The sequence below is a fragment of the Pinus tabuliformis genome, chromosome 8, assembly GCF_031772625.1.
Source record: "Pinus tabuliformis cultivar Carrire ecotype Pingquan chromosome 8, CPIR1, whole genome shotgun sequence".
NCBI classification, from domain to species: Eukaryota; Viridiplantae; Streptophyta; class Pinopsida; order Pinales; family Pinaceae; genus Pinus; species Pinus tabuliformis.
In genome coordinates this window covers 1,825,273,237-1,825,296,974 of record NC_142294.1, presented here as the reverse complement: position 1 = coordinate 1,825,296,974, position 23,738 = coordinate 1,825,273,237, and the positions used below count along the sequence as shown (strand labels likewise).

The window sequence follows — 23,738 nt, the reverse complement described above, 5'->3', positions numbered from 1 at the left end:
GGAAGAGAAAGACACCAACCGAGATGATTGAATATGCTCCTCTAACCAAAAGATGGAAATGTCAATGACCAGGTACATAAATATTTGATGAAGAACTATCTTGGGCCTATCATCCTCGGGGTAAGAAGGACTAGATGACTCAGACACATTTAGGATGATAATATCTTGGTTATTGGGAAAACAAGAGGCAGAATCATCATCATATTTGGGGAAAAACCATGATTCCTAGTTTTTCATAGGGGAAACCAGTTCTTCTTCAAAACTAGGGGAATGAACCTTATCACAAACATCCATCTCCGAGATAGGGACATAACAAGGGGAGGAATGCTCAAACATGAAGAAAAACCCTTTGTCGATGGTATGGCTAAAGGAAGCATTTTCCTCAATCTCTTTTACATTAGAATCATCAGGATTACCCATAATTTTGGAAGACTCTTCTTTGATTGGATCATCTTGGAACATAAAGAAGAGACCCTTCCAATCATTAAGAGGGGTTTCATTTTTAAAATCATACCCAATTCCCCAATCAACAACCCAAAAATCACTCATAGATCCTTCATTCATTTGATGATCATGATTTCCCTTAGAATCATCTTGTTCTTCATTATATATTTGATGTTGTCTAAGCTGTAATTCATTTTCTTCTTTGTTAGGTAGGGAGGACTTTTCCTCCATTCTTTCTCAAAGAATGCTTTCTAAGGTCTTTACTACATGATTTTGACAATATGCTTCAAGAAGAAGGTCATCAGTAGGGCTCTTGTTATATTCACATTTCATGTTACGAAACCTTTCCGATTTCTCATAATAGTGGGAGAAAATATCTTTGGAGTTATATGTAGCCATCAACTGCTTGCAAGACTCTTCATATTCCATCATCCTATCTTGCAACACCTGAAGGCTCTTGGGATCTAGATCTTCTTCATCACCCTTGGAGGACATGACTTTCGATTCATGAGTTTATTTTTCGGCACAATCCTCAAGGTATGTATCAATCACTTGATCTTGATGATTTGGAGAAGGATTAGGATGCTCTTCCTCAAGCGTAAAACCATATTCAATAACTTCCTCCTCTCGAAGGGCCATGTCCAACATTTGGCATACGTATTCATGAGATTGGAAACCCGCCCCTTCATGCAAGAATAAGTGCATGACCAACATTGAAAGAGAATGAATGCTTTTAGGTTCACATGACTCGAGCCAACCAGTATTGGGGCCAATGGATAGGACAAACAATTTCATTTGGACACAAGGTTGAGTTATATTTCTCTTTGAAAGATACCTCATGAACCTTACAATGTGATTGAGTGTGGAATGTGGACCCCCATTGAACATTGGCATACTCTTCATGCATTTCGATGAGGGATACTGCAGGATACCTGTAACTTTTATGGCGGGAATATATGTTGTCAACATGTTGCTGTGTCTTTAATGATATGGGAGTCGACAGGGATAATGAAATTTCCTTGAGAAATGCTTGCTTCACCCTACAAGCATTGACTTTAGAGATCAATGAAGAACTAGGGATTCGTTCTTCCAATGGAGTTGCCAAGAAAACACACATCTTGTTTCCCCGACAACAATGCCACAATGTTACCGCTCAAACTAGCAGGAGTCCTAGAGGGGAATTGCTAGGTTAAAATAAACAATAGAACTATAACCCACTGTCACCACAACAAAAGATCCCTACTCTTTACGGACTTTCACCTATGGGAGGAGACCCGGTAGATATAGAGAATCACTTATGAAGGATAGATCAATGAGATGGGTAGGAGTTGATTCCAATAACCTCCAGTTGTTCTTTAGTAAACCTTGTGGGGCATCAAATCTTGATGGGCTTCAACAAAACTTCTTCCATGCTTCAATCTATCCTATGAAGTCTCCTCCATAACCTTTGTGTATTCTGCAATCTTTTCTTACCAAGGAAAGTACAAAGAAAAGGTTATTAGCATATAACACAAACAAATCTTGAAATGAAAGGGAAATCAAACATAAAAGAGGAAACAAGGAACAAGATACTAATCTTTAGTAAAATGGTGAAGGCTCCCTCTTAATCCAATCTCGAGGGATACCTACGACTTATCAAAATAATTCAAACATGTTCTAACAAGACATGTTAGACCTACAAATTCTAGAAATCAAAACTTAAGAGAAAACAATACGAGACTAAGAAAGGATATGTAAGAGAGGAATGAGTAGTATAGTCCTTGACTTCCGATTCTTCAATCTTGTTCTTCTTAGGTGGAACTTCATCGACAATATTTGCTTGATCCCTATCTCTCTTCTTATTCCTTGGATTCTGAAGACATTGACTTTTATAATGATCCATCTTATGACAATTGTAGCATTCAATCTTTGATAGGTCAACTCTCTTCTTTGGTCCCTTGAACTTCTTGAAGGTTCCCTTCTTGTGATGAACAAAATATGCATCCGAGGTGTTTTCTTCTTCATCCTCCTTTTTGTTTACTAACGATCTTCGGGCTTCTTCTTGACTGCATGCATTCCACATTTGTTCAAATGTTGGAGTATCCTTCCAACTGTTAATTCCTGATACAAAAGCACTTCAAGATTTTGGTAGTCCTAAAAGAGTAGTAATTACGAGCTCTTTTTCTGGTATGATTTCATCTATTGATTGGAGTTCATCTTTTATTCTAGAGATTCTTACAAAATATGATGAAATAGTATCATCATTTGTCATCTTAATAGTTGTTAGTTCATTCTTGAGGCTTGCTATTTGACCAATGTTCTTGATTGTGAATAATTTGGAGAGAGCCTCATACATTTCTTGAGCAGAATTTATGTTGGAAATCTATGGAATTAAGTTGTCCTTTACTCCATCCACTCTTAGGTTCATGGCTACAATATCGGATTCTCTAAACTTCTCTTTCTCTACTTCATATGTTGGTTTCTTGACTTTCTCTTGAACAAGATTCAATACTTTGTGCTTTTTGAGGATAAGATCTATCCCCTTCTTCCATGCCCTGTAGTTGGAAGCTCGTTCTAGTGTGTTTTTTGCCTTCATTAAGTTCATCATATTGATATCTTCTATTCCTTGTGATCTAACCTTGAAACTCCTTATTTTCCTTTCAGTAGATCTTCAGGCTATCTTTTTCTTCTTTCTTTCACCTTAGCTCTAATACCATGTTAGAAATTGGAAAGGTAGAAAAATTTTCTTATGTTGATAATTACTTATTGTTATGCTCTTATTTACTTCTTTATGTTCTTCTTTTATCTTCTTCTCATCAAGCTATTATCAAAGCAAAAACATGAAGATCATGGACACCAGATGCACACATTCATCCAAGGCTAAAACCCCTTTATAGGGGAAAGCCCAATCAAAACTCTTCCTTCAATAGATTCAAATTGAGATAGACCAAGATCCTAGAGCAAAAGACCTTCCTCCTTCACCAAGTCATCTCTTTCTTCTAATCGACGATCACTTCCAAAGTTACCAAGTGCCATCTTCTCAAATGTAGCTTTAACCTAGAATTTGGACCCCCAGCTTCAAAACTTCGACCCAACTTTAGGATTGCAGTTTCGATCTAGCAACTTTAGTAGCTCAAGCATAGCAGCTTCACAACTTCGACCTTGATGCAGCTTCACAACTTCGATGCAGTTTCCCAACTTCGATGTAGTTTTAGAATTTTGTTGCACATGAGAGAGAGGGAGAGACCCAAAAACTTCGATTCCAGCTTCATTCTTGAAATTCGCACTTTTTCTACTCCCAGCTACTGCAATTCGAACTCATGAGATATGTGCTCCCTAATGAGTCGAGTTGGTCCAATATATAGTCATTTTATGAGGTCAAATTCCTTTGTTGAGGCTGGCTTGTCCTTCTTTGAGGCTGACTTGGTGGAGGAGGCCTAGAAGACCTATTTTACAATAAAATAAATTTCTTTCTTGACAAATAAATCTCAAGAAGGGTTTTTTACATTATGACATGGACAAGGACACTTGACATAAACCTTAGAAGCCTGCAATGGAGGCTTTGACCTATAAACAATTGACCCAAGCTTGAAACACATGCTTTAATAAGTCAATTTCTTTAATAATAATATTTTTTTTCTTTTTCTTTTAACAAATGCATGACTTAAATACAATTGTGGACCAAGGAATTGTTTCTTCCTCTTAGTTGTCAGAAGCACCTAATAGGGTTGATCATTAGCCACCTCTACCAATGGAGAAAACACCTTTGCGAAGACTTGGTCATGATTTTGGAAGGGGACCTTTGTTTAAAGTATTAATATGCTCTTGTTAATTTCTGGTAGTATCAGATGCGCTCTAAGTCTCAAAATTTGCAGGGAGGCTTAGACACATGCATTCTCCAATACCAAGAAATCGTTTTAGGAAATTCCACCCGGAGACAGTTTTATTAAAAAATAATTAATTATTTTTAATGGGACCCTAAGTTTAAACTTAGGAAATTAAAATAACTAATGGGTATTAGTCTAAACTGTGGGTGAAACTTCTAGAAGAAGACAAAGATCAAGTCCAAATGATATGAGTCATTGATTAGAATCTAATCTAGGCCGTTGGTTCTCAACTAGAGGATTACAAGAAGGACATCGATGGGCATTTGGAAATCACACCATGCAAATACTCAGTTACCCGAGTAAAATCGATTTTCTAACTGGTTGAAGTTCGACAAGAGGAAATCGATTCAGAGGGAGAGTTGCAGGTGAGGAAGAGAGAGTGGGTAGCAGCATTATCGGTAGTGCAAGAGCAGAAGACGCAGAGCAGAGAAGGGACAACACAGAAGTTGTGATGTAGAGGGACATCGCGGAGGCTGACGCTGGGACTGCGCAGTCCTCACACAGAAGTTGATGCAGTGAGACGCAGATTGGGCATCAGGTCCTTTCCTTGATCAGAATCTTGCCAGGAACTGTGAGAGAACTGTCAGTAAATTTCTCACAAAGATTTCTCTTCTATTCTGTTGGTTGTATCTTGTACATGAGATTTTTGTTGAAGATTAATAAAGAGACCCTCATCTACTGCGCCGATTTTCCCACATTGGGTTTTTCCGGGGACATTTGTCCTCTGAATTGGGCATCTGCTTTGAGCTCTCTGGCTTACGAATTGTGCTCCGATTCCATGTGAAAAAATTGGAAACCCCGAATTCTACTGTAGCAACTGATAATGGTTCTTCTATTTGTTAAATTAATCAAACAAATTACTTGCAGTTTCCTATGATAAATATTGAAACATATACATTGCAGCCTTCACAAATACAATACTGCAGAAGAAATAAAAACACTGGGAGAATAGATGCACACACACAATAAACATCGTTGTTTTTGGACCAATGTCCCCGGAAAAACCCAACTTGGGAAAACTGATGCAGTAGTTGAGGGTTTTAATTATTAAGCAATAGTTTTCCAAGTACAAACCATTGGATGCCCAAACTGTATCTGATACAGAGAATAAACTGAGAAAGACGTAGTGAGAAAGTATATCACACTGTCACTGGAGATCTGACATTGATCCGGGCTCTGGATGCATTGCCCTATGCTATTACTGCGTAGTAGGGCTATTACTGCGTAGTCTCTGCGTGGGCTTACCCAGTCACTGCATCATAGCTCAAGGGTGTTGAAGGAAATGTAACTAGGCTAGGTCTTCTTAAATGTAATTTTGATGTTTGAAAAGAGAAATTATTTTTATATTACTTGTCAATGAGTTTCTTGCTCATTGAAAATAGGTCAAGCATATGTTAAAGTGCCTCTAGAAGTCAAAGTCAAAATGTAATTATGATGAGACCCTTTGAGGGCATGCTACATCATGTATGTCAATGTACAAGGTCATGGGAACACCTCTAAGTCAAGTCAAATACTCTCCTAGCCTCAACGAAGTCTCCAAGCAGCTGCATAATGAATAAAAGATGAATTATGATAAAATTATCACTTCGGCCTAATGAACAGTCAAGTCGGCTTGAAAAGGAGGGACAAACCTCTATTTATAGAGGTTGTCCTCTCCTCATACAACAAATCATTGAGCTTTGAAATCAGCGAAGAAGCATAGTTGAGAAAAGGTGGAAAGAAGATAAGTTTGAGGAGCCTCTAGTGCAACGAAGGAGAAGTCAAAGCCGAAGTCAAAGGGACTATTTTAGGGTGAAAGACAGTCACACGTGCGAGAAACAGAGTCACCTCTATGGTCCCAATAGCAACAAAATAACAGTCTCAAATCCATCATCGTTTAGGCTTCTAAATAGGCTTACTAAGCCGACTATCCAAGCGAAGAGAGAAGGAGCCATATATCTACAGCTAGGACCCTCACACGTGCGAAGATTAGGGTTGCAATTCTATCACTAAGTAAAAGTATCTCTCCTAGAAGACCTAATTACTATAGAAGGAAGAACGAAGTTCTAGAAGAAGGACAAAGTGTCAGAAGACAAAGGTCCCTGTGCCGAAAGTTAAAGTGCAGAGAGAGGAAGGATTTTACTTATGCTTGGAGGATATCCTAGTCATGAATCTAGGGTTTGGTAGTTGTTCAAATAAGAAGCTTCAATAAGAGAAAACTTACCAAGGGTTTTTCTCTCAAGAGTGGAGAGGTTTTGTCCTTGGCAGAGAGCCAAAATTTATGTTCTTGTTATTTTGTTTTGGTAGCGGTTTCATGCAACACACACTAATAAGAAGAAGGAGATAAATTGTTAAAGTGCATCACAAATTGTTATAAAGTAATGAAGAATCACTTTACACTACTTTGCCCTAGATTCTTCAACAAAGGGACTACATCACATCCTCCTTTTGACCTTCTGCTGACTGGAAACTTGACCCTCTAGCCCTCCGGACTCACACCTCAGCTTCCAACATTGGATCTCGACTGCTCCTTAGCAAAACTGCGGACTCCCTCCGAGGCACTGTGCTGCCTCTTTGAACCTCTCGATGCCTTCTCTGCCTTGCATTCACCAGAACTGGAAAAATCCCCTCCGGTCTACTATCCCTACCCCTCACTGCAAGAAGATCACTCAATCTCTCTCTGACAACTCAGCACTGCTACTCTTGAGAATTTGATCTCTAGCTCTCACTATCTCGGTGTGTTCTCTCAGTGCCCATCAAACTCCTTATAATCTCTCGTTGGAACACGAACAACCAAGATTAAAACATAATCAAAGGCTAAGATTAACTTGGAGTTGATTCTTGTCTTTATCTAGAAGATTCACACCAGATTTAATTAATACCCTTTAATTAATCACATTTCCTAAGTTTATACGTAGGAATACATTAAAAATGATTAATTATTTTAATTAAACCATCTCTAGGTGGATTTTTCCCAAATGATTTCTGGGTCTTGGAGAATGCATGTGTCTTAGCCTCTATGCAAAATTTCGAGGCTAGAGCACATCCGATGCTACAGAAATCAACACTAATTACTTCTTAGTCTTTCTTGAATGCCTTGACTATCCTTGATGATATATTTTGCTCGACTCTTACGTGTACTTCTTCAATGATGTGGTCTTCAAGCTGCCTCTTTTTGTAGTCACCGTAGCTCCGATACCATGTTGAGAAATCTAGGGGCAATGAGATTAGGTGATTTGTCTTACTTTGATAATTGCTTGTGATGTTCTTTTACTTGATGTATCTTCTTATCTTCTAAGTCATCGGATTCGTCCTAAACCCCCTGCGAATCCCGAATCCGGCGAATCCGACACAATTCGGTCCGGATTCGTGTCCAAATCACAGGACACGTCATGTCCGAGGGCGTGTCGCGATTTTCAAAAGCGTGTCGTGATTTTAGGACACGTGTCCGGTTTCCAGGACTCGCTAAGCTCAGCGCGGGAATGAGAAGGGCATGTTTGCTCATTAAAATTGTCATTTGGCAAGTGATTTGTGCTGTTGGCAAGTGATTTGTGCTGTTGGAGCAACAAGTAAAGCATTTTGGTAGCTTCATGATCAAGTCTAGGCCCTAGTATTGATATGCTATTCATGGTAATGTTAAATTCTTAAGTAAAAGTGACATTCTCCTTAATCTTCATTTTCATCCTTTTACTTAAATTTTTAACATTACCATGAAATGACTCAGGATGTTTGAGAGTGGTTCCGGCCTCATTGGATTTCATATGGAGAAAGTAGAATATTAGATTTCATTCAAAATCCAGCAGACTTATCAGTTTTTTCAGGATTTTAGGATTGGGGGATTGCAATGTTTCCATTGAATTTTTTCATTTATTAGGGTATGGAACTCGTATTTAATCAAGAGCACCAAACCAAGAGCTTCTGAATATGTCGCTCCCGCTCCCATTTTCACTCCCACTCCTCGCTTTCGCTCCCGCTCCCAAGTAACACTGTTCCTGATGATATGCGTCTGGACACCACTGTTGAGTTAGCATTGGCCAACATGGATCTCAATGATCCAGTGCTAGAGCCTGTTAGATTTGATGACTTAGAGGGGTCAACCTCCATACCAGCAGATGCAGAGGCGACTATGGATACAACAGAGTAGGAGGATGTAGAGGAGAGCAGTGGGGACCATGATGATGGGGACAGTGATGCTGATTCTGATGCTGATTGATGCCTTGAGGCTTGTATACCTGTAGTTGTTTTATATTTTCTATTTCTATTTGCCATTGGCATTGCACCAACACTACCTATGTAACACATTTTGATTTGATGACTTAATGAGAAAACTACAGTTGTCAGTGTGTTTATCTTACTATCTTGTAGTTGTAAGTTGTCTTTCAGTTATGAATTATGAATCATGATTTAAATTTTTAATAGATTTATCATTTATGTGACCAGTACCACTGACATTTATTTGAATTTTGTATGTACTATGCATGCTAATAGCTATAGATGAAGATCTATGTTTGAAATCAATAAATTTGTATCATTAATTAAAATTTGTGTAAGAAATATGATAATATCTAATTTTTAATATATATGTATATTTTTTAAATATATATATATATATATATATATATATATATATATATATATATATATTTAATAAAATAATATATAACGTGTCCGTGTCCTGTTCCGAGGGGTCAGCGTGTCCGAATCCGACACCACAAATCTCGAATCCTACGTGTCCCGAATCCCCGTGTCAGGTGACTTAGGTTATCTTTGATTCTTATAGTGTTCTCTAATCATCAAACAAATACCAAACAATGAAGAACAATGAGACAAGAGGACACAAAATGTAGGCTGCTAGTTAGGGCCAAAACCTCTTCTCTTGAGAGGAAAACCCACAATTATGAACACTGAAACTAGTTACATTTTCCAACAAATTGTGCCCTAGAAAAGCCCTAGTTTTCCCTAGGTTTCAACTTGTGGCTTCTGGAAGGCTTCTTGTGCCATAAGTTGATTGTATACATCTATTAAATGTTGATTTTTTTTGGGTAGCATCGGATGTGCTCTAGCTCCAAAATTTTGTGGAGGGGCTAGAACACATGAGATATCCAAGACCCAGAAATCGTTTGTTGAAATTCCACGTTGATTGTAGTTTATTAAAATAATTAATATTTTTAATGGTGTTCCTAAGTCTAAACTTAGAAAAATTAAAATATTAATGGGTATTAATGAAAATATGGGTGAGAAGCAGTGTTGAAAATATCGGTATCGGCAAAATATCGACGAGGGTCCAGAAAACATCTTATCAGCAATATCGGCAAAAATATTGGCAAATATCAGTAGGTATAAAAAATGCATAATATATTCATTTTTTTCAGATTTCTAAACATATAAAGCAATAACAACATGAAGTAAACACATTGGCACATAAATATGAAGAAAGCATTGATATATATGATGTCAAATAGAAATGATACATCAAACTTCAAAGGCGATACCAAATCCTGCTGATCCCTGATAATTGTCCAATCAAGGACTCAAACAAAATAACATCACATATCCTGTTGATCCCTGATAATTGTCCAATCAAGGACTCAAACAAAATAACATCACATATATAAAACTTTAAAAGTATTTCATCATCATGAGTTATAAACTTATATGTAGCAAAAGTTGAAAAACAAATAAAATTAGCAGCTATCTATCTGAGACCATTGGCCTCTCCCTAGCAGCTTTCTTTCTTTCTTTTTTAGCAATTGCTTCAAGAGCTTTTTGTATAACCTCCGCACTAGAAACCATACAAGGCATTACATCTGCATCATGTGCAGGGAGTCTAGCCAGATGGTATTTCAATCGTGTAACCCCTCCTGCCATCTTGGTCCCACACAATATATATGCCTGATATGCCCCACCAACAACCTCCCCATACTCCCCAAATGGGTCCAAGGCTTTTGGCATATTTGACATTTGTAGTCTTCCTTTCTACTTTTTCTCGTTTGTGGTTTGGGTCAGTGACTGAGTATTTGCCTAGTGTTTCTCCAAATGACTCTCAAGTCTTCCTTTCTACTTTTTCTGTTGAGATATCAATGGTCATGATCTAATCTCTAATCAACGGCTAAGATTAAATTAGACTTGACTCTTAGTGGCTTTTCCTTCCACCAAAACCCAAACGAGTGGAGAGGAAAAGATCACATGAGATGAGTGACTAATGACTTGCAAGCCACCTCTTTTTATAGTAAAACTTGAGCACAAGTGGGGGCAATTTGGTTGCTGGCCGACCTTGACGAATTGTCCCATAACAAAAATAAATTCATATCTCCATGAATACATGTCAGAATTGGATGATCTTTAGATCAATCCTACACCTCTCGATGATAGGAATCCAAGAAAAATATCAGCTGCCATGAATAAGTAGACCCACATGGAGTTTGGCCCTAGTTGCCAATTTTAACACTCTCTTTCAACTTGGGAGAACTCCATTTGCTAATCCATCTGCCATAGTGTACTATCTCTGCCATCAATGCCCTGCACTTCTCTGTTGAACTATGAAGAAGAAGAAGTGACCGAGAATGTATTATACCATCATCTATTGACCCAAAGTCAGTTCCATATAACAGAGTGTCTTGTACCACTCTTACTAATCCAAAATCAGTTCCAAATAAAGAGAGTGCATTGTACCACTCTTACTGATCTGAAATCAGTTCCAAAAGAGAGTGATTTATATCACTCTTATTGACCTGAAGTCAGTTCCAATTGATCCCAGATCAATATTATCCTAGCATAGGGAGTACAGTAAGTTACACGTTGCATCTAGCGGTACTACTATGGTCCCTATCCTCATTTCCCTACTCATTGGCCAGATGATAGGTACTTCCCATGAGTCCCAGACTGCATGGGTAGGATGTCTCAGCAGGAGAAGGATGAACCACTCATCCTGCCTACATGTCGCCAGGGGTATCCCAAGGGAAGGCTAAACCACTCACCCTGTACACAACAAATCACTAGGGGAAGGCTAAACCACTCACCCTATGACTGTGTCTCAGCAAGAGAAGGATGAACCACTCATCCTGCCTACATAGCAGACCACTAGGGGAAGGCTAAACCACTCACCCTATGGTTGCTCATCGCTCCAAGATGTACCCCCAAGCCCCCCGGAGCTCCCAGAGCTCAATGTCCATATCATACAGGACCCTTAGGAGAGAGTCTCTCCACGACTCCTAGTCATTCTCGGAAAGTCAAGAATTTGACCTTTCCTAGGGGCTTCGACAGAATATCGGCAACCTGCACATCAGTCCCAATGTGATGGACCCTTCTTGCTCCTCGATGTACCATATCCCAGATAAAGTGGTACCTGATGTCTATATGCTTAGAGCGATCATAGAACACGAGATTCCTCAACAATCGAATCCCCCTCTGGTTGTCACAAAAGATCACGATGGTATCCAACACGTGTCCAAATAATTCACAGAAGAGCGTCCAAAACCAAACAGCTTCACAAGAGGCCATACTCGGCCTTAGTGGTGCTCAAAGAAACTGACTTTTGCTTCCTGCTCATCCAAGATATTAAAGCAAAACCCAAAGAGAACTAGCACCCAAAAGTGCTCTCGCGACCTCCATACTGCCTGCATCAGAATAATCATGCAACTTCACATTTCCGGTAGTGTATCTCAATCCATGAGAGATTGTGCCCTAAAGATATCTCAAATGATTCTTGGCACCAATCCAATGAGGCTCAACCATATATGAGCTCAATATGCTAACTGCAAAACATATATCCAGACCAAGAGTTCACCAAGAACATCAATGCTAGTATGAGTTTATGAAACTCAGAGGCATTTCCCAAATCAAGTCTGGCATCACTACCGCATAACTTCTTAAATTTAGGCTTCATCGAGGTAGTCACAGGCTTGCAGTTCACTATTCCAAATCTGGAATCCAACTCCCTCTTACTTTTGCAAATGAGAGGGTCTGCACCTGTCAAAAAGAGGTCGTCCTCATAAAGTACCAGTATTAGAGGTCTATCATCCACAACCTTTAAGCAATGGTTTGGATCAGCTTCACTCCTAGTGAATCTCAGCTTCATCAGATAGTTGTTTATCCTTTCATACCAAGCCCCGGGGTGCTTGTTTCAAGCCATAGAGGGCTTTCTTCCACCTGCATACATGAGATTCCCAATCATGAATCTCAAACCCCTCGGGTTGTTCCAAATCTGTGGACTTGCTATATGAGGGGAATGGTCCCCTTGTAAGTTTTCCTTCCTTTGGTACATCTCAAACATGTACCTCCATTCTCTTCTTGAATTCAGGCATCCCTGTCACCATCTGACTCACATTGGGTAGGACCCCATAATAAGCAGACCTCCGATGCTATAGAAGAGATGTGTCGACTAACATGGTCCCCAATGGACTTCCTGCAACTTGATACAAATTGCCAACCCTGAACTCAAAAGTATCTTTCAAGAATTTCTTATCCACACACGTACCTTTCCATTGATGAATGCCACCTTGAAACCTTTGACTTCCATTGCCGAAATGGACACCAGGTTCTTCTTGAGATCAGGTGCATAAAGAACTTCTTGTAAATGAATCGTGTTACCCTCATTCAATTGAGGGGTAACATTCCCTACACCCTTTCCAGGATAGGTGACTCCAAGTATAATCTCCATGATTGTTTCCTTCTCTATCAAATTAGAGAGAGCTTCCTTCTATCCAATGAAGTGCCTTGAAGCACTACTATCAATAAGCCAGATTCCCAAATTGTCTAGAGGAGAAGTAGTGGAGAGGGCCAATATAAGATAATACTCCTTTAGCTTATTAGAAACAACATTTGATTCTGCATGCCTGGAGTTCCTTGCTTTCTTTGAAGAGTCGGCCATTTCCTTGATGACCTGCATTCCTTTTTCCTTTGCCATTGTACCTATCATTCCTTCGATCATTGAGGATGCCCCTAGAATGATTGATATCATCATCAAGTGATGTTATGAAAATTCTATTACTGCAGCAACTGATTTATTTTACCTACTTATTTTCAAATAAGTTATTTACGAAAACCCTTCAGTAAATATTAAAATAAATTCTACTGCAGATATCACACCATAATACAGAAACAAATACATGCACAAGAATCAAACACATCAACACAAATATTTTTGGACAATTGTTCCTGGAAAAACCCAATGCCGAAAAAACCCAATGCAGCAGAGGAGGATTTTATTATTAAGCTTTTCTCGAGTACAACTAGGGTGCCAAACTGGCTCACCCAATAGAGACAAATCCTTCGGCGCCTCCCCTAGGCTTAGTGTCTGTCCAGCAAGCCTCTGCGCAACTCCTAGACCCTCTGCGTCAACATCTACCTTACTGCGTCAGCGCTTGGGCTCTCTGCATCACCCATGCAAGCCCTCCAGTGACTGCACAGTCCAGCTGCCTCTGTGTCTTCCTAAGTAGTTCTGCGTCTGCCTCTCTGAACTTTGCGTTGGTCCTTCGGGACTGTTCCTACCTCTCTATTATGTACTCGCTACCTCTTGCTGCAATCCAGACCTCTAGTTCGAATTTCTCAGCAAGCCCCACTCCAGAAATTGAATTGACTGGTCTCCCTCAGTATATCTCCAACTGACCCTCAAGCCTTCTCTTATACTTTTCCTGTTGATGAATCAACAACTGAGATTAAGTCCCTAATCAACGACTAAGATTAAAATAGACTTGATCTTCGTCTCTTAGAAGCTTCTTGTCCTTATCTTTATTAATACCCATAAATATTTTTATTTCCCTAAGTTTAGACTTAAAAACTCATTAAAAATATTAATTATTTTAATAACTCTTCATCCGGATGGAATTTTCCAAAACGATTTCTGGGTCTTGGAGATCTAATGTGCTTTAGCCTTTCCACCAATTTTCATGGCTAGAGCACATTCGATGCTACCCCAAATCAACAGATGTGTCCCTTCTATTCGAACACTCCTTGACATAATGGCCAAATTCATTGCAAGCAAGGCATCTGCATTTCCTTCCACCCTCAGATCCAGACTTCCCATTGAAGTGAACTTTAGGTAGGCCACCAGATGCTTCCGTTGTGCCACTCTGATAATCTTCTTTGATTCGACTTCACCCTTGGTGACTTTGAAGTGAGATGAGGAACCCATTGAGTCTTTTGACCTTGTCCAACTGTCTTCGGTGATTGTTCTTTCACTCTTGCTTGGGCTTTGAGTGATCTGGATTTAAACAGGAACGCAACAAATTACAGAGATAACCATAAACACAAAGATGCAACGAAAATAATACTTCATTTCATTAATGAAAAATACTGAGATATGCTTATAAACAGAAAATGGAAATAAACAGCTAGAGCAATGGTAGCTTATCTCTAAGAAGAGATGTGGTGGCTACATCCCTCTGAACTGTCTTACAATGAGGCTCGAAGGCCTATTTATTGTTGAGAAACAATGGAAAACCCTTCACATCCTGAAACCTAACCCGAGAAGATGAAACGCCAAATTGTGGGCCTTGTTTGGGTAAATTGGTACATCAATTTCCCGGGGTCGTAACTTTAGCATACAATCTCCGTTTGACACGTACAATAGCTTGTTAGAAAGATCTATCCGAGAACTAGACCTATGTTGCCCCCAGATTTCCCAAAAAACATCGTTTAGGGCCTCAAAACGGCTCCAGAAGTTCAGGACCCGAAAAAACTGCTAAAAATAGTAAATTGTGCTACAATTATGGAAACTGAAAAACTAAAAGGGACAGTTGTGGGGGTCCAAGTGGGATAGGTGGGTGGCCACCAACATCCACCTGGATCATTCCTCCCCCCTTAGGAAGCAATGGTCCCCGTTGTGTTGAGTTCCTCCTTGAGATGAGGAAGCTTTTGCTGATCTGGGTCTCTGGTGAGCTGTTCTGCAATCTCTGATGTGTCCAGAAATGGTGGGAAGCATGGTCGACGATGGTCCACATTGAACACTTGGTGCAAGCGAAGGGATGGAGGAATGTTGTGCTTCAAAGCATTGCTTCCCATAGCCTTGGTAGTGGTGTAAGGACCATGTCAGAGTGGTGTGAGTTTTTGATGGGTTCTGGTAAGGCGTTTTCTGTGCAAATGTAACCAAACTTTGTCGCCCACCTGAAACTTGTGTGGTACCCCTGTGGGTGAGGAGAAGTCGTTCATGTGTTCTGTCATGACTGTATCCCTTTGCTGCTGCTGCTGCGTGGAGGAACCCTTCGCGGGGGTCATGGATGTAGCAACGATCTTCCCCTTACTTCGATAGCGAACCAGATAGAAAATAAATTTCCTAGTCTGTGAGATGAGCTTGCTGCCTTTCTTGGCAGTGATCAAAGAGGTGGCAGTAGGTGGGGCTACCTCCGGTATCCTGTATAATGAATTATCCAAAGAAATAATGACAGCACGAGACCTTGACTCATACACAGCATGTCGCCTCCACAAGTATGGTTGGCCTAATAGTACATCGCAAACATCCAGAGGTGTAACATCACACAATACCTCGTTTGTGAAGGGCTTGATGCTGTAAGGAAGGCGACATTCTGGCGAACTTTGAGATCTCGTCCTTCGTGAAGCCACCCGATATTGTACAGTTGCGGGTGTGGTGTAGTCGGTAGGCCCAACCGCTTCACGACCTCTGCTGAAATGAGGTTCTTTTGGCTACCACTATCGACAATGAATTGCAGCGGCGAACCCTTCGCCCACATCTGTGAGTGGAAAAGACGTTCCCCCTCCTCTGGATCTTCGGGCTCATTTTTCTGAATCTTGGTGGTGGCAACAGTGACGCTGGGATCCGCATCAAGGATCTGCTTCCCTTTGCCATTCCCCTTGTCGGGTTCTGGCTCAGGGTCGAAACATGCATCTTGATTCGAAAGCCTTCAACTCGGCCACGAGCGACTGCTTGGTCCAACACTCAATTGTGTTGTGAGTGGGGCTCCTGTGGTACTCACACCACTTTCCTGTGTCGTTCTTCGGCTTCGTGGTGTTGTTCTTTTCTTGCGGCTTCGACGGGTTGTCTTGGGTCACCCCGCCTTGGTTTTGTCCTTTGGGCTTTGGATTTGCAGATCCAAAGTCTCACTTCTTCTGTTTGAACTTTTGCTCGATTTTGACAGCATATTGGTACGCCATGCCGAGCGAGGAGATGTTCAGGAACTCCATCTCTTCCTGGATGTATCTGTGTAGGCAGCTGCGGTATTTGAGTACCAGATGCAGATCAGAATCTTTGATACCCAACTGTGTGCGAAGGGTATGAAAAATGTTTGTGAACTCTGGCACATCTTGGTCCCTTCCCTGCCGCAGTGTGGTCCACTTTATGTATTTGTCCTCGTAGCTTTTGATAGGGTAGTACTGCTCCTTGATGGCATCCCGGAATGAATCCCAAGTGGGTGCGGCTGAAAATAGTGAGCCTGTGCTTTCATTTTTCTACTCGTAGTAGGTTTCCCACCAATCCCTGACGTGGGGGGCTGCTTTGAGAAGAGCAAAAACAATCTTTTCCTGACTCGAATATTCATGAACAGAAAAATACCCATCTAGCAGATTTAACCATTTATCTACGGCATCTGTGTCTATTTGACCCTCAAATATGGGGATTTCGAAGTTAACTTGTACCTTAAACGGTGTGGCGTTTCCAGAGTAGCTATTGGAAGCCGATGCGTCGCCTCTGGGTAGCCGCTGAAGGATTTGCGCAAAGATATCCATCATCGCGTTCCTTTGCCGCTCAAGGGCTTCTTCGAGCAAGATTTTGATAGGATCTCCTGCTCCCTCGTCTTTCTTTTCATCCGCCATGGGAGGCCATCGGGTTTTACGAGGCTGGTCTTGCAAAGGTTCGACCAGTTCAAGCCCTAACTCCTTATATCTCGACCTCGTTGGGGACATGCAAAGAAAAACAGAGAAAAAGCAGACCGCTCTGATACCATTGATCCAGATTTAAACAGGAACGCAACAAATTACAGAGATAACCATAAACACAAAGATTCAATGGAAATAATACTTCATTTCATTAATGTAAAATACTAAGATATGCTTACAAACAGAAAATGGAAATAAACAACTAGAGCGATGGTAGCTTATCTCTGAGAAGAGATGTGGTGGCTACATGCCTTTGAACTGTCTTACAATGAGGCTCGAAGGCCTATTTATTGTTGAGAAACAATGGAAAACCCTTCACATCCTGAAACCTAACCCTAGAAGATGAAATGCCAAATTGTGGGCCCCGTTTGGGTAAATTGGTACATCAATTTCCCGGGGTCGTAACTTTAGCATACGATCTCCGTTTGACGCATACAATAGCTCGTTAGAAAGATCTATCCGAGAACTACCACTTTGGGCCTCAAAACGACTCTGGAAGTTCAGGACCCGAAAAAACTGCTAAAAATAGTAAATTGTGCTACAATTACGGAAACTGAAAAACTGAAAGGGACAGTTGTGGGGGTCCAAGTGGGATAGGTGGGTGGCCACTAAAATCCACCTAGATCATTGAGTCTTCACCTCAACTCTGATACCATGTTAATTTTAGGTATGTTCTATGCTAAGAGCAAATTTACTTCAATTTTCCATATTAGCTCAATATCAATTCCAGATTAGAAATCACATTTAGCATGATAGTAAAATGCAGATAGAACATAAACATAAATCGCAAAAGACAAGCCAAGACAAGAGAACACAAGACGTGGCGCCAGCCAGGGACAAACCCCAATGTGGGGAAACCCTTGATCAATTCTTCTTATGTTCTTCAATAATTTAGCAAAGAGAGAGAGATAGTACATATACATCAGAAGTCAACATTTTGACTCGACAAAATAAGAGCAGAGATCTTCACTAAGAAGATAACACATGAGGTAGCTGATCAGAACTCAGGTGAAGGCAAACTGCTTCAATTTATCCTCCAAGATGATTCCATCACCATGCTGCACCCATCACAGAGTTGTTCTCATCATTGTGCTGCTCCCATCACTGAGTTGCACCCATCACTACATCTCATCATGCTGCACTAATCATCACTATGCTGCATCTCAACATGCTGCACTAATCATCATTGTGCTGCACCCATCATGCTGCACTATGTTGCACCACTGTCACTGTGCACTATGCTGCACCATTCATCATGTTGCACTATGTTGCACCATTCATCATGTTGCACCACTGTCACTGTGCACTGTGCTGCACCATTCATCATGTTGCACTATGTTGCACCACTATCACTGTGCACTGTGCTACACCATTCATCATGCTGCACTATGCTACACCACTGTCATTGTGCACTATGTTGCACCCATCATGCACTCAATCATACTGCAACATGCTTCTGCAATTATCAGTGCATACCAGCCTTAGCTGTTTGCTATGGCTTACAGCCTAGCAAAGCAGCTAGGCTATAGATGCAGACTCTTTCAACAGGTCTTCATGACACAATGTTTAGGACAGTGTTCAAACTTGGTGAAAACCTCCTTTATGACTGCATTAAGGTCATCTCCTATGACAACTTTTAGGGCTTATGACCGTGCCTTGACTTTAGCCCTACGTTTCTATTAGAGGGCTTCGTAATACATCTCCCTTCTTTCCCTGTGGTCAAATCCCCTCACTGTTCTTCCAGCTCCATTATGATAGTGTATTATAGGGCTTCTCCTTGCTGCGTATAAGGTCTCTTTTAGGACAACGTGAAGGGATCCTCCTCTTGTTGCATTGAAACCTTACTTGTCTGTGGAAGAGACCTCTTTCTTTCCAGTGTATGAGTGGAATAAGGCCAACAGTTAGGGCCTGCGTTAAACCTCCTTCCATGACTGTGTTAGGGACAAAGTTAGGGCATATAAAGACAACGTCTTAGGGTCTGTTATAGACTTGCGTTTTTACCCACTCCTTGTTGTGTTTCCATGGCTACATTAAAGTCTTTAGAACAACGTTAAAGGTTCTCCATCATGACTGCTATTAGGGCTGTTGTAGGATCTTCAAGAGGACCCTTTCTCCTCCACGTCTAGGGCTTCTTCTAGACTGTAATATAGGGCACTTAGGCTTCTTCCATAGACTGTGTTAAGGTTCCTCCATAGACTGCATTAGGGTCTAGGGCATCCATTAGGGCAACGTATACTCTTAGTGACTTTTCCTTCCACCAAAACCCAAACGAGTGGAGAGGAAAAGATCAGATGAGATGAGTGACTAATGACTTGCAAGCCACCTCTTTTTATAGTAAAACGTTGAGCACAGGTGGGGGCAATTTGGTTGTTGGCCAATCTTGACAAATTGTCCCATAACACAAATAAATTCATATCTCCATGAATACATGTCGAAATCGGATGATCTTTAGATCAATCCTACACCTCTCGATGAGAGGAATCCAAGAAAAATATCAGTTGCCATGAATAAGTAGACCCACATGGAGTTTGGCCCTATTTGCGAATTTTAACATGAGGGTATCAGCATCAGTCAGAGACTAAGGAGGGGACATAGTGCAGTAGAGGGATAGCGCAGAGAGATAATTCAGAGAGGCAGCGCAGCAAGGGACGCAATCCTCACACAGAGGTGACGCAGTGGAGGCTGGAGGGTCTCTTGGGTGTCAGAATTTGTCCATAGGGTGGAGGAAAATTATCTCAGGTGTTTTTCTTAGAGGTTTCTCTATGTTCTGTAAATCATCCCTTGTAAAGAAATTGTTGCTGAAGAATAATAAATAAACCCTCATCTACTGCACCGGTTTTCCCGCATTGGGTTTTTCCGGGGACTATTGTCCAAAAATAACTGTCGATGTGATTGATTCTTGTGCTTGTATTTCACTGTTCTTTTCTCTATGCTATTATGTGACAACTGCACTGTGTCGATGTGATTGATTCTTGTGCTTGTATTTCACTGTTCTTTTCTCTATGCTATTATGTGACAACTGCAATAGAATTTACTTTGATGTTTACTGAAGGGTTTCATAAATAACTTATTGTGGAAAATAAGTAGGAGAAATAAATCAGTGACTACAGTAGAATTTCGTGTTAGAAATTTTCACATTAAAAGCCTTTTCCTGGCCTTGTAATCCTACTAACCGTGCTTATTCATAAGCTCTAGGTTATGTTGTGCCCTAATTAGCCCTTTCGGAGGATGTGAATTGCCTTGTTTTGCTAGCTAAGCCCTGTTCTTAAGCATAGTAGCCCTCCTTGATCTATCATTGTCATTTTATCCCTAGTACTTGATAAATCCTTTAGGTGACTTAATATAGGGAAGCCTCCCTTGTGGTAAAAGTCTACCAAAGAGCAAGAGGTAGTGGCCGTGGTCACAGTGGGCCACACCTCATATTGTTGTCCTTGGGTCTAGTTTATGCCTTGTGAGTTACCCTCACAAGACCTGCTAGATTTTGAGGCAGCAAGCACAATCTCATGTTTGTAGAGAGGACAAAGATGCATTAATTTCCAACCTTTGTCAACACACTCTACATGGAATTTGTGCAAGGAAGCTTCCTCAGCTCTACATTATCTTTATATATGTCAAAGCACATGTAGCAAATCATATCTTTCGCAGAAACAGAACTTTTATCATCTGTATTGACTACTGCAAAGCCATACTCACATGAACTGTCTGAGTTAAAAAATGTGATCTTTAGGATCAGTTATTTCACATTCAAGTTTTCCTTCAACATTGTGTGTTGGCAGAGAATTAATGAATATTGATGAAGCTCCTTTTGTCTGGGTATGGTCCTCTTCAAAAACCAAGGAAAGATATAATGCTGGATAGGAAACAACATCTGGTTGCACTTAAAATAAATAGCATGGCATAACCTATACAGTTTTGGAGCATCATTTGAAGATGATTGTCCCCCAAAATCCACATATTCCTGACAATCAAACCAAATAGCAAAGAAGCAATCTGATACCACCTCGAACCTTTCAACAAATATATTAATCCCAAGAGTTGGTCATTGATGTCTCTTCAAGCTGATTTTATTAGATTCCCGCTGTCATTCTTGTATCCATTGAGTTTATTTCCGTGGAAAATACTGATAATAACCCTGTCCTATGCCACTGTGGTCTTTTCCATGGCTGCAATATGGCTTTAAATGACTCAAATATCCTCCTTCAGTTGTGTGCTGCTCTCCTCCACTTACAGGAATATTTTGACAAAAGAACAATGAAAGCCTCAAAGAATGAGGTCAAATGGGTATCTTAGCTCAATTGATTAGTAAAGCAGATTTTTTTTTTCTTTGCTCATTCATTGAATGGAAACTTCAACAAAAATATGCATTTCTTATCTCCACCATGAAACGGAAAAATCCCATCTTTTCTCTAGCTTCACTCATGAAGACATTTGTTAAACGCTCCCTTTCTTCATTAAAACAATTCAACCCCCTTTTCATGTGATTAAAAGAATTAAATAAGATTTCAATAATTAAGGGCATTGAAAACCATGTGTTGAACCTGATTCCGATACAATACAGTAGGCATTCTGACCGGGCTTGTGGGGAAATGTTGGCCCAGAATGTTGTGTTAAAATGCAGTACAGTTATGTGGCAATTCGATTATGGAATATTTAGATACATATTTATGCTTTGTTTACTACTATGTAATCTTACTTTCTGTGGAAGGATGTCATTATGTCTACAAACAAAGTTCAGTTTCTTTCCAGATAAACTTTTTAACTATAACCTGTTAACTTAGTATTATCTCGAATGCTAGAATTTTGCAGTATTTTCCCTTCGAATAAAGACCATCACTGGTAATATATTTTAGTTTTCAATTGCAGAAACAGGTAGATTGTAGTGTCTTTATTGAAAATATAAAGACTATGAATTGACACAAGCAGTGCTTCATAGTCAGCCAATCAAGTGTAGCATCCATTGTGCATTTTTTATCTTGCATCCACATAGTTGCCCTATTCTTCTAGATTTTATTAAAGAGGCAGTTTTTTTGCAGTGGGAAGGCAGTATATCAAATGTGTAAAGATATCATGGAGAATCCATCCAAGTGGGAAGGAAGAAGAATTCTATTCATTCACTCTGGAGGACTTTTGGGGATGTTTGACAAAGTGCAGCAGCTCCAGCCCCTGATTGGAAAATGGCAGAGATTCAAGGTGGACGAATCTATGTTTCAGGCAGATGGAATAGGAAAAATGTTTTAGAAATAAAACATTTAACAATTCTTACTTAACTCTCTTTGATAGGAAAGAGCAATAGTTAGTGGATTACACAATCAAATGCATTGGTTGGCTCAAAACACCTTGGGACTTTGGCTTGCTTCATACTTTAGTTTGTACTATTCTGCTTCCCAAATCACCATCAATTCTATTAATGGCAGAGATTTAAGGTTGACGAATCAACATTTCAGGCAAATGGAATAGGGAAATTGTTTTAGAAATAAAACAATTTAACAGTTCTTATATACTCTTTTTGATTGTAAAGAACATTAGTTAATGGATTTGCACAATCAAGTTTTTGTTGGCTCAAAACACCATGGGAATTTGACTTCTTTCATACTCTAGTTTGTATTATTTTGATTGCCAATTGACCATCAATGCTATCACTATAACCTTATCAGTTAACTTTAATTCTAGCAAACTTCTCATTTTGTAATTTCAACCACATATTGCCTAAGCATTTGGGGAAATAAAGTAATGCTTCATAGATTTTTCGGGCAGCAATTATAACTATTTTATTAATTTCAGTGATGTGATGCAATACTGTGGAATTTACTGATGTTCCATATAAAGCAGTGTATTTGGTTCTAACTATATTTTCTTTCTTGTGTTTGTGACAAGTAATGTTCAAAAATTTGGCACAATATTTGTTTTCTGGACAAATCAAACAGATTAAATCCTTAATTATAGCTCATGTCTGTTTTGTACATTATGAGAGAAGCTTCAAAATACCCGACTTCTGTCTAAAGGTGCTCAATCCAACCAATTCCTCTCTGAATTCTTTTTTCTTGGATTAGGAACCAATCTCCTTCTGTGTGGAGCTATTCAATTTTCTTGCCACTGCACAGCTTAGTAAAGGTTCTGCAGAGTTGTGTCATTCTTCTTCAACTCTTTGAGGCATAGCATTCTTCTCATGTGGAGTCTTTTTTCACTATTTTAGGTTTAGATTAAATGACATCTATGACTAAGGGGATCTTTTTTCACCATTTTAGATGATAATAAATGACATCTAAAGACTAAATGAACCTTAAAAGATCTTTTTGTCACCCTGAGAAAGATGTGTACTTTAGATGGAGGATGAAGAGGCACTCTCAATATTTCCATTCTGCAAATGAGTAAAAATGTCAAACAAGTCAGAGCTAACATATTGTTTATTCTGGAACTTTCAGAGTCCAAATTGGTGCAAATGGTTGTTGGAGCAAATCATGTAGTTATGTTAAAATCTTCTAATACCAGCTTAGATTTATATTCTCACAGAAATTATTTATTCCCAGCAATTTTTTTAATTAACCAAATAAATTATGATTTACTGAAAATAAAATCACTGGCATTTTTAAATTTTAACCTCTAGAGATTACATACAAAGGA

General features: G+C 39.8%; 1 protein-coding gene across 1 annotated transcript in view; it reads left to right on the top strand.

Moving 5' to 3' along the window:
• The window catches only part of D-CDES (D-cysteine desulfhydrase), a 404,250-nt gene extending 381,568 nt beyond the window's left edge, over nucleotides 1-22,682 (top strand). The window contains exon 10 of the mRNA XM_089374568.1: nucleotides 22,151-22,682. Within this exon, the coding sequence (XP_089230694.1) occupies nucleotides 22,151-22,355 (205 nt within the window). The 3' untranslated portion in view covers nucleotides 22,356-22,682. The remainder of the gene's footprint in view (nucleotides 1-22,150) is intronic.
• Nucleotides 22,683-23,738: the final 1,056 nt, after the last annotated feature.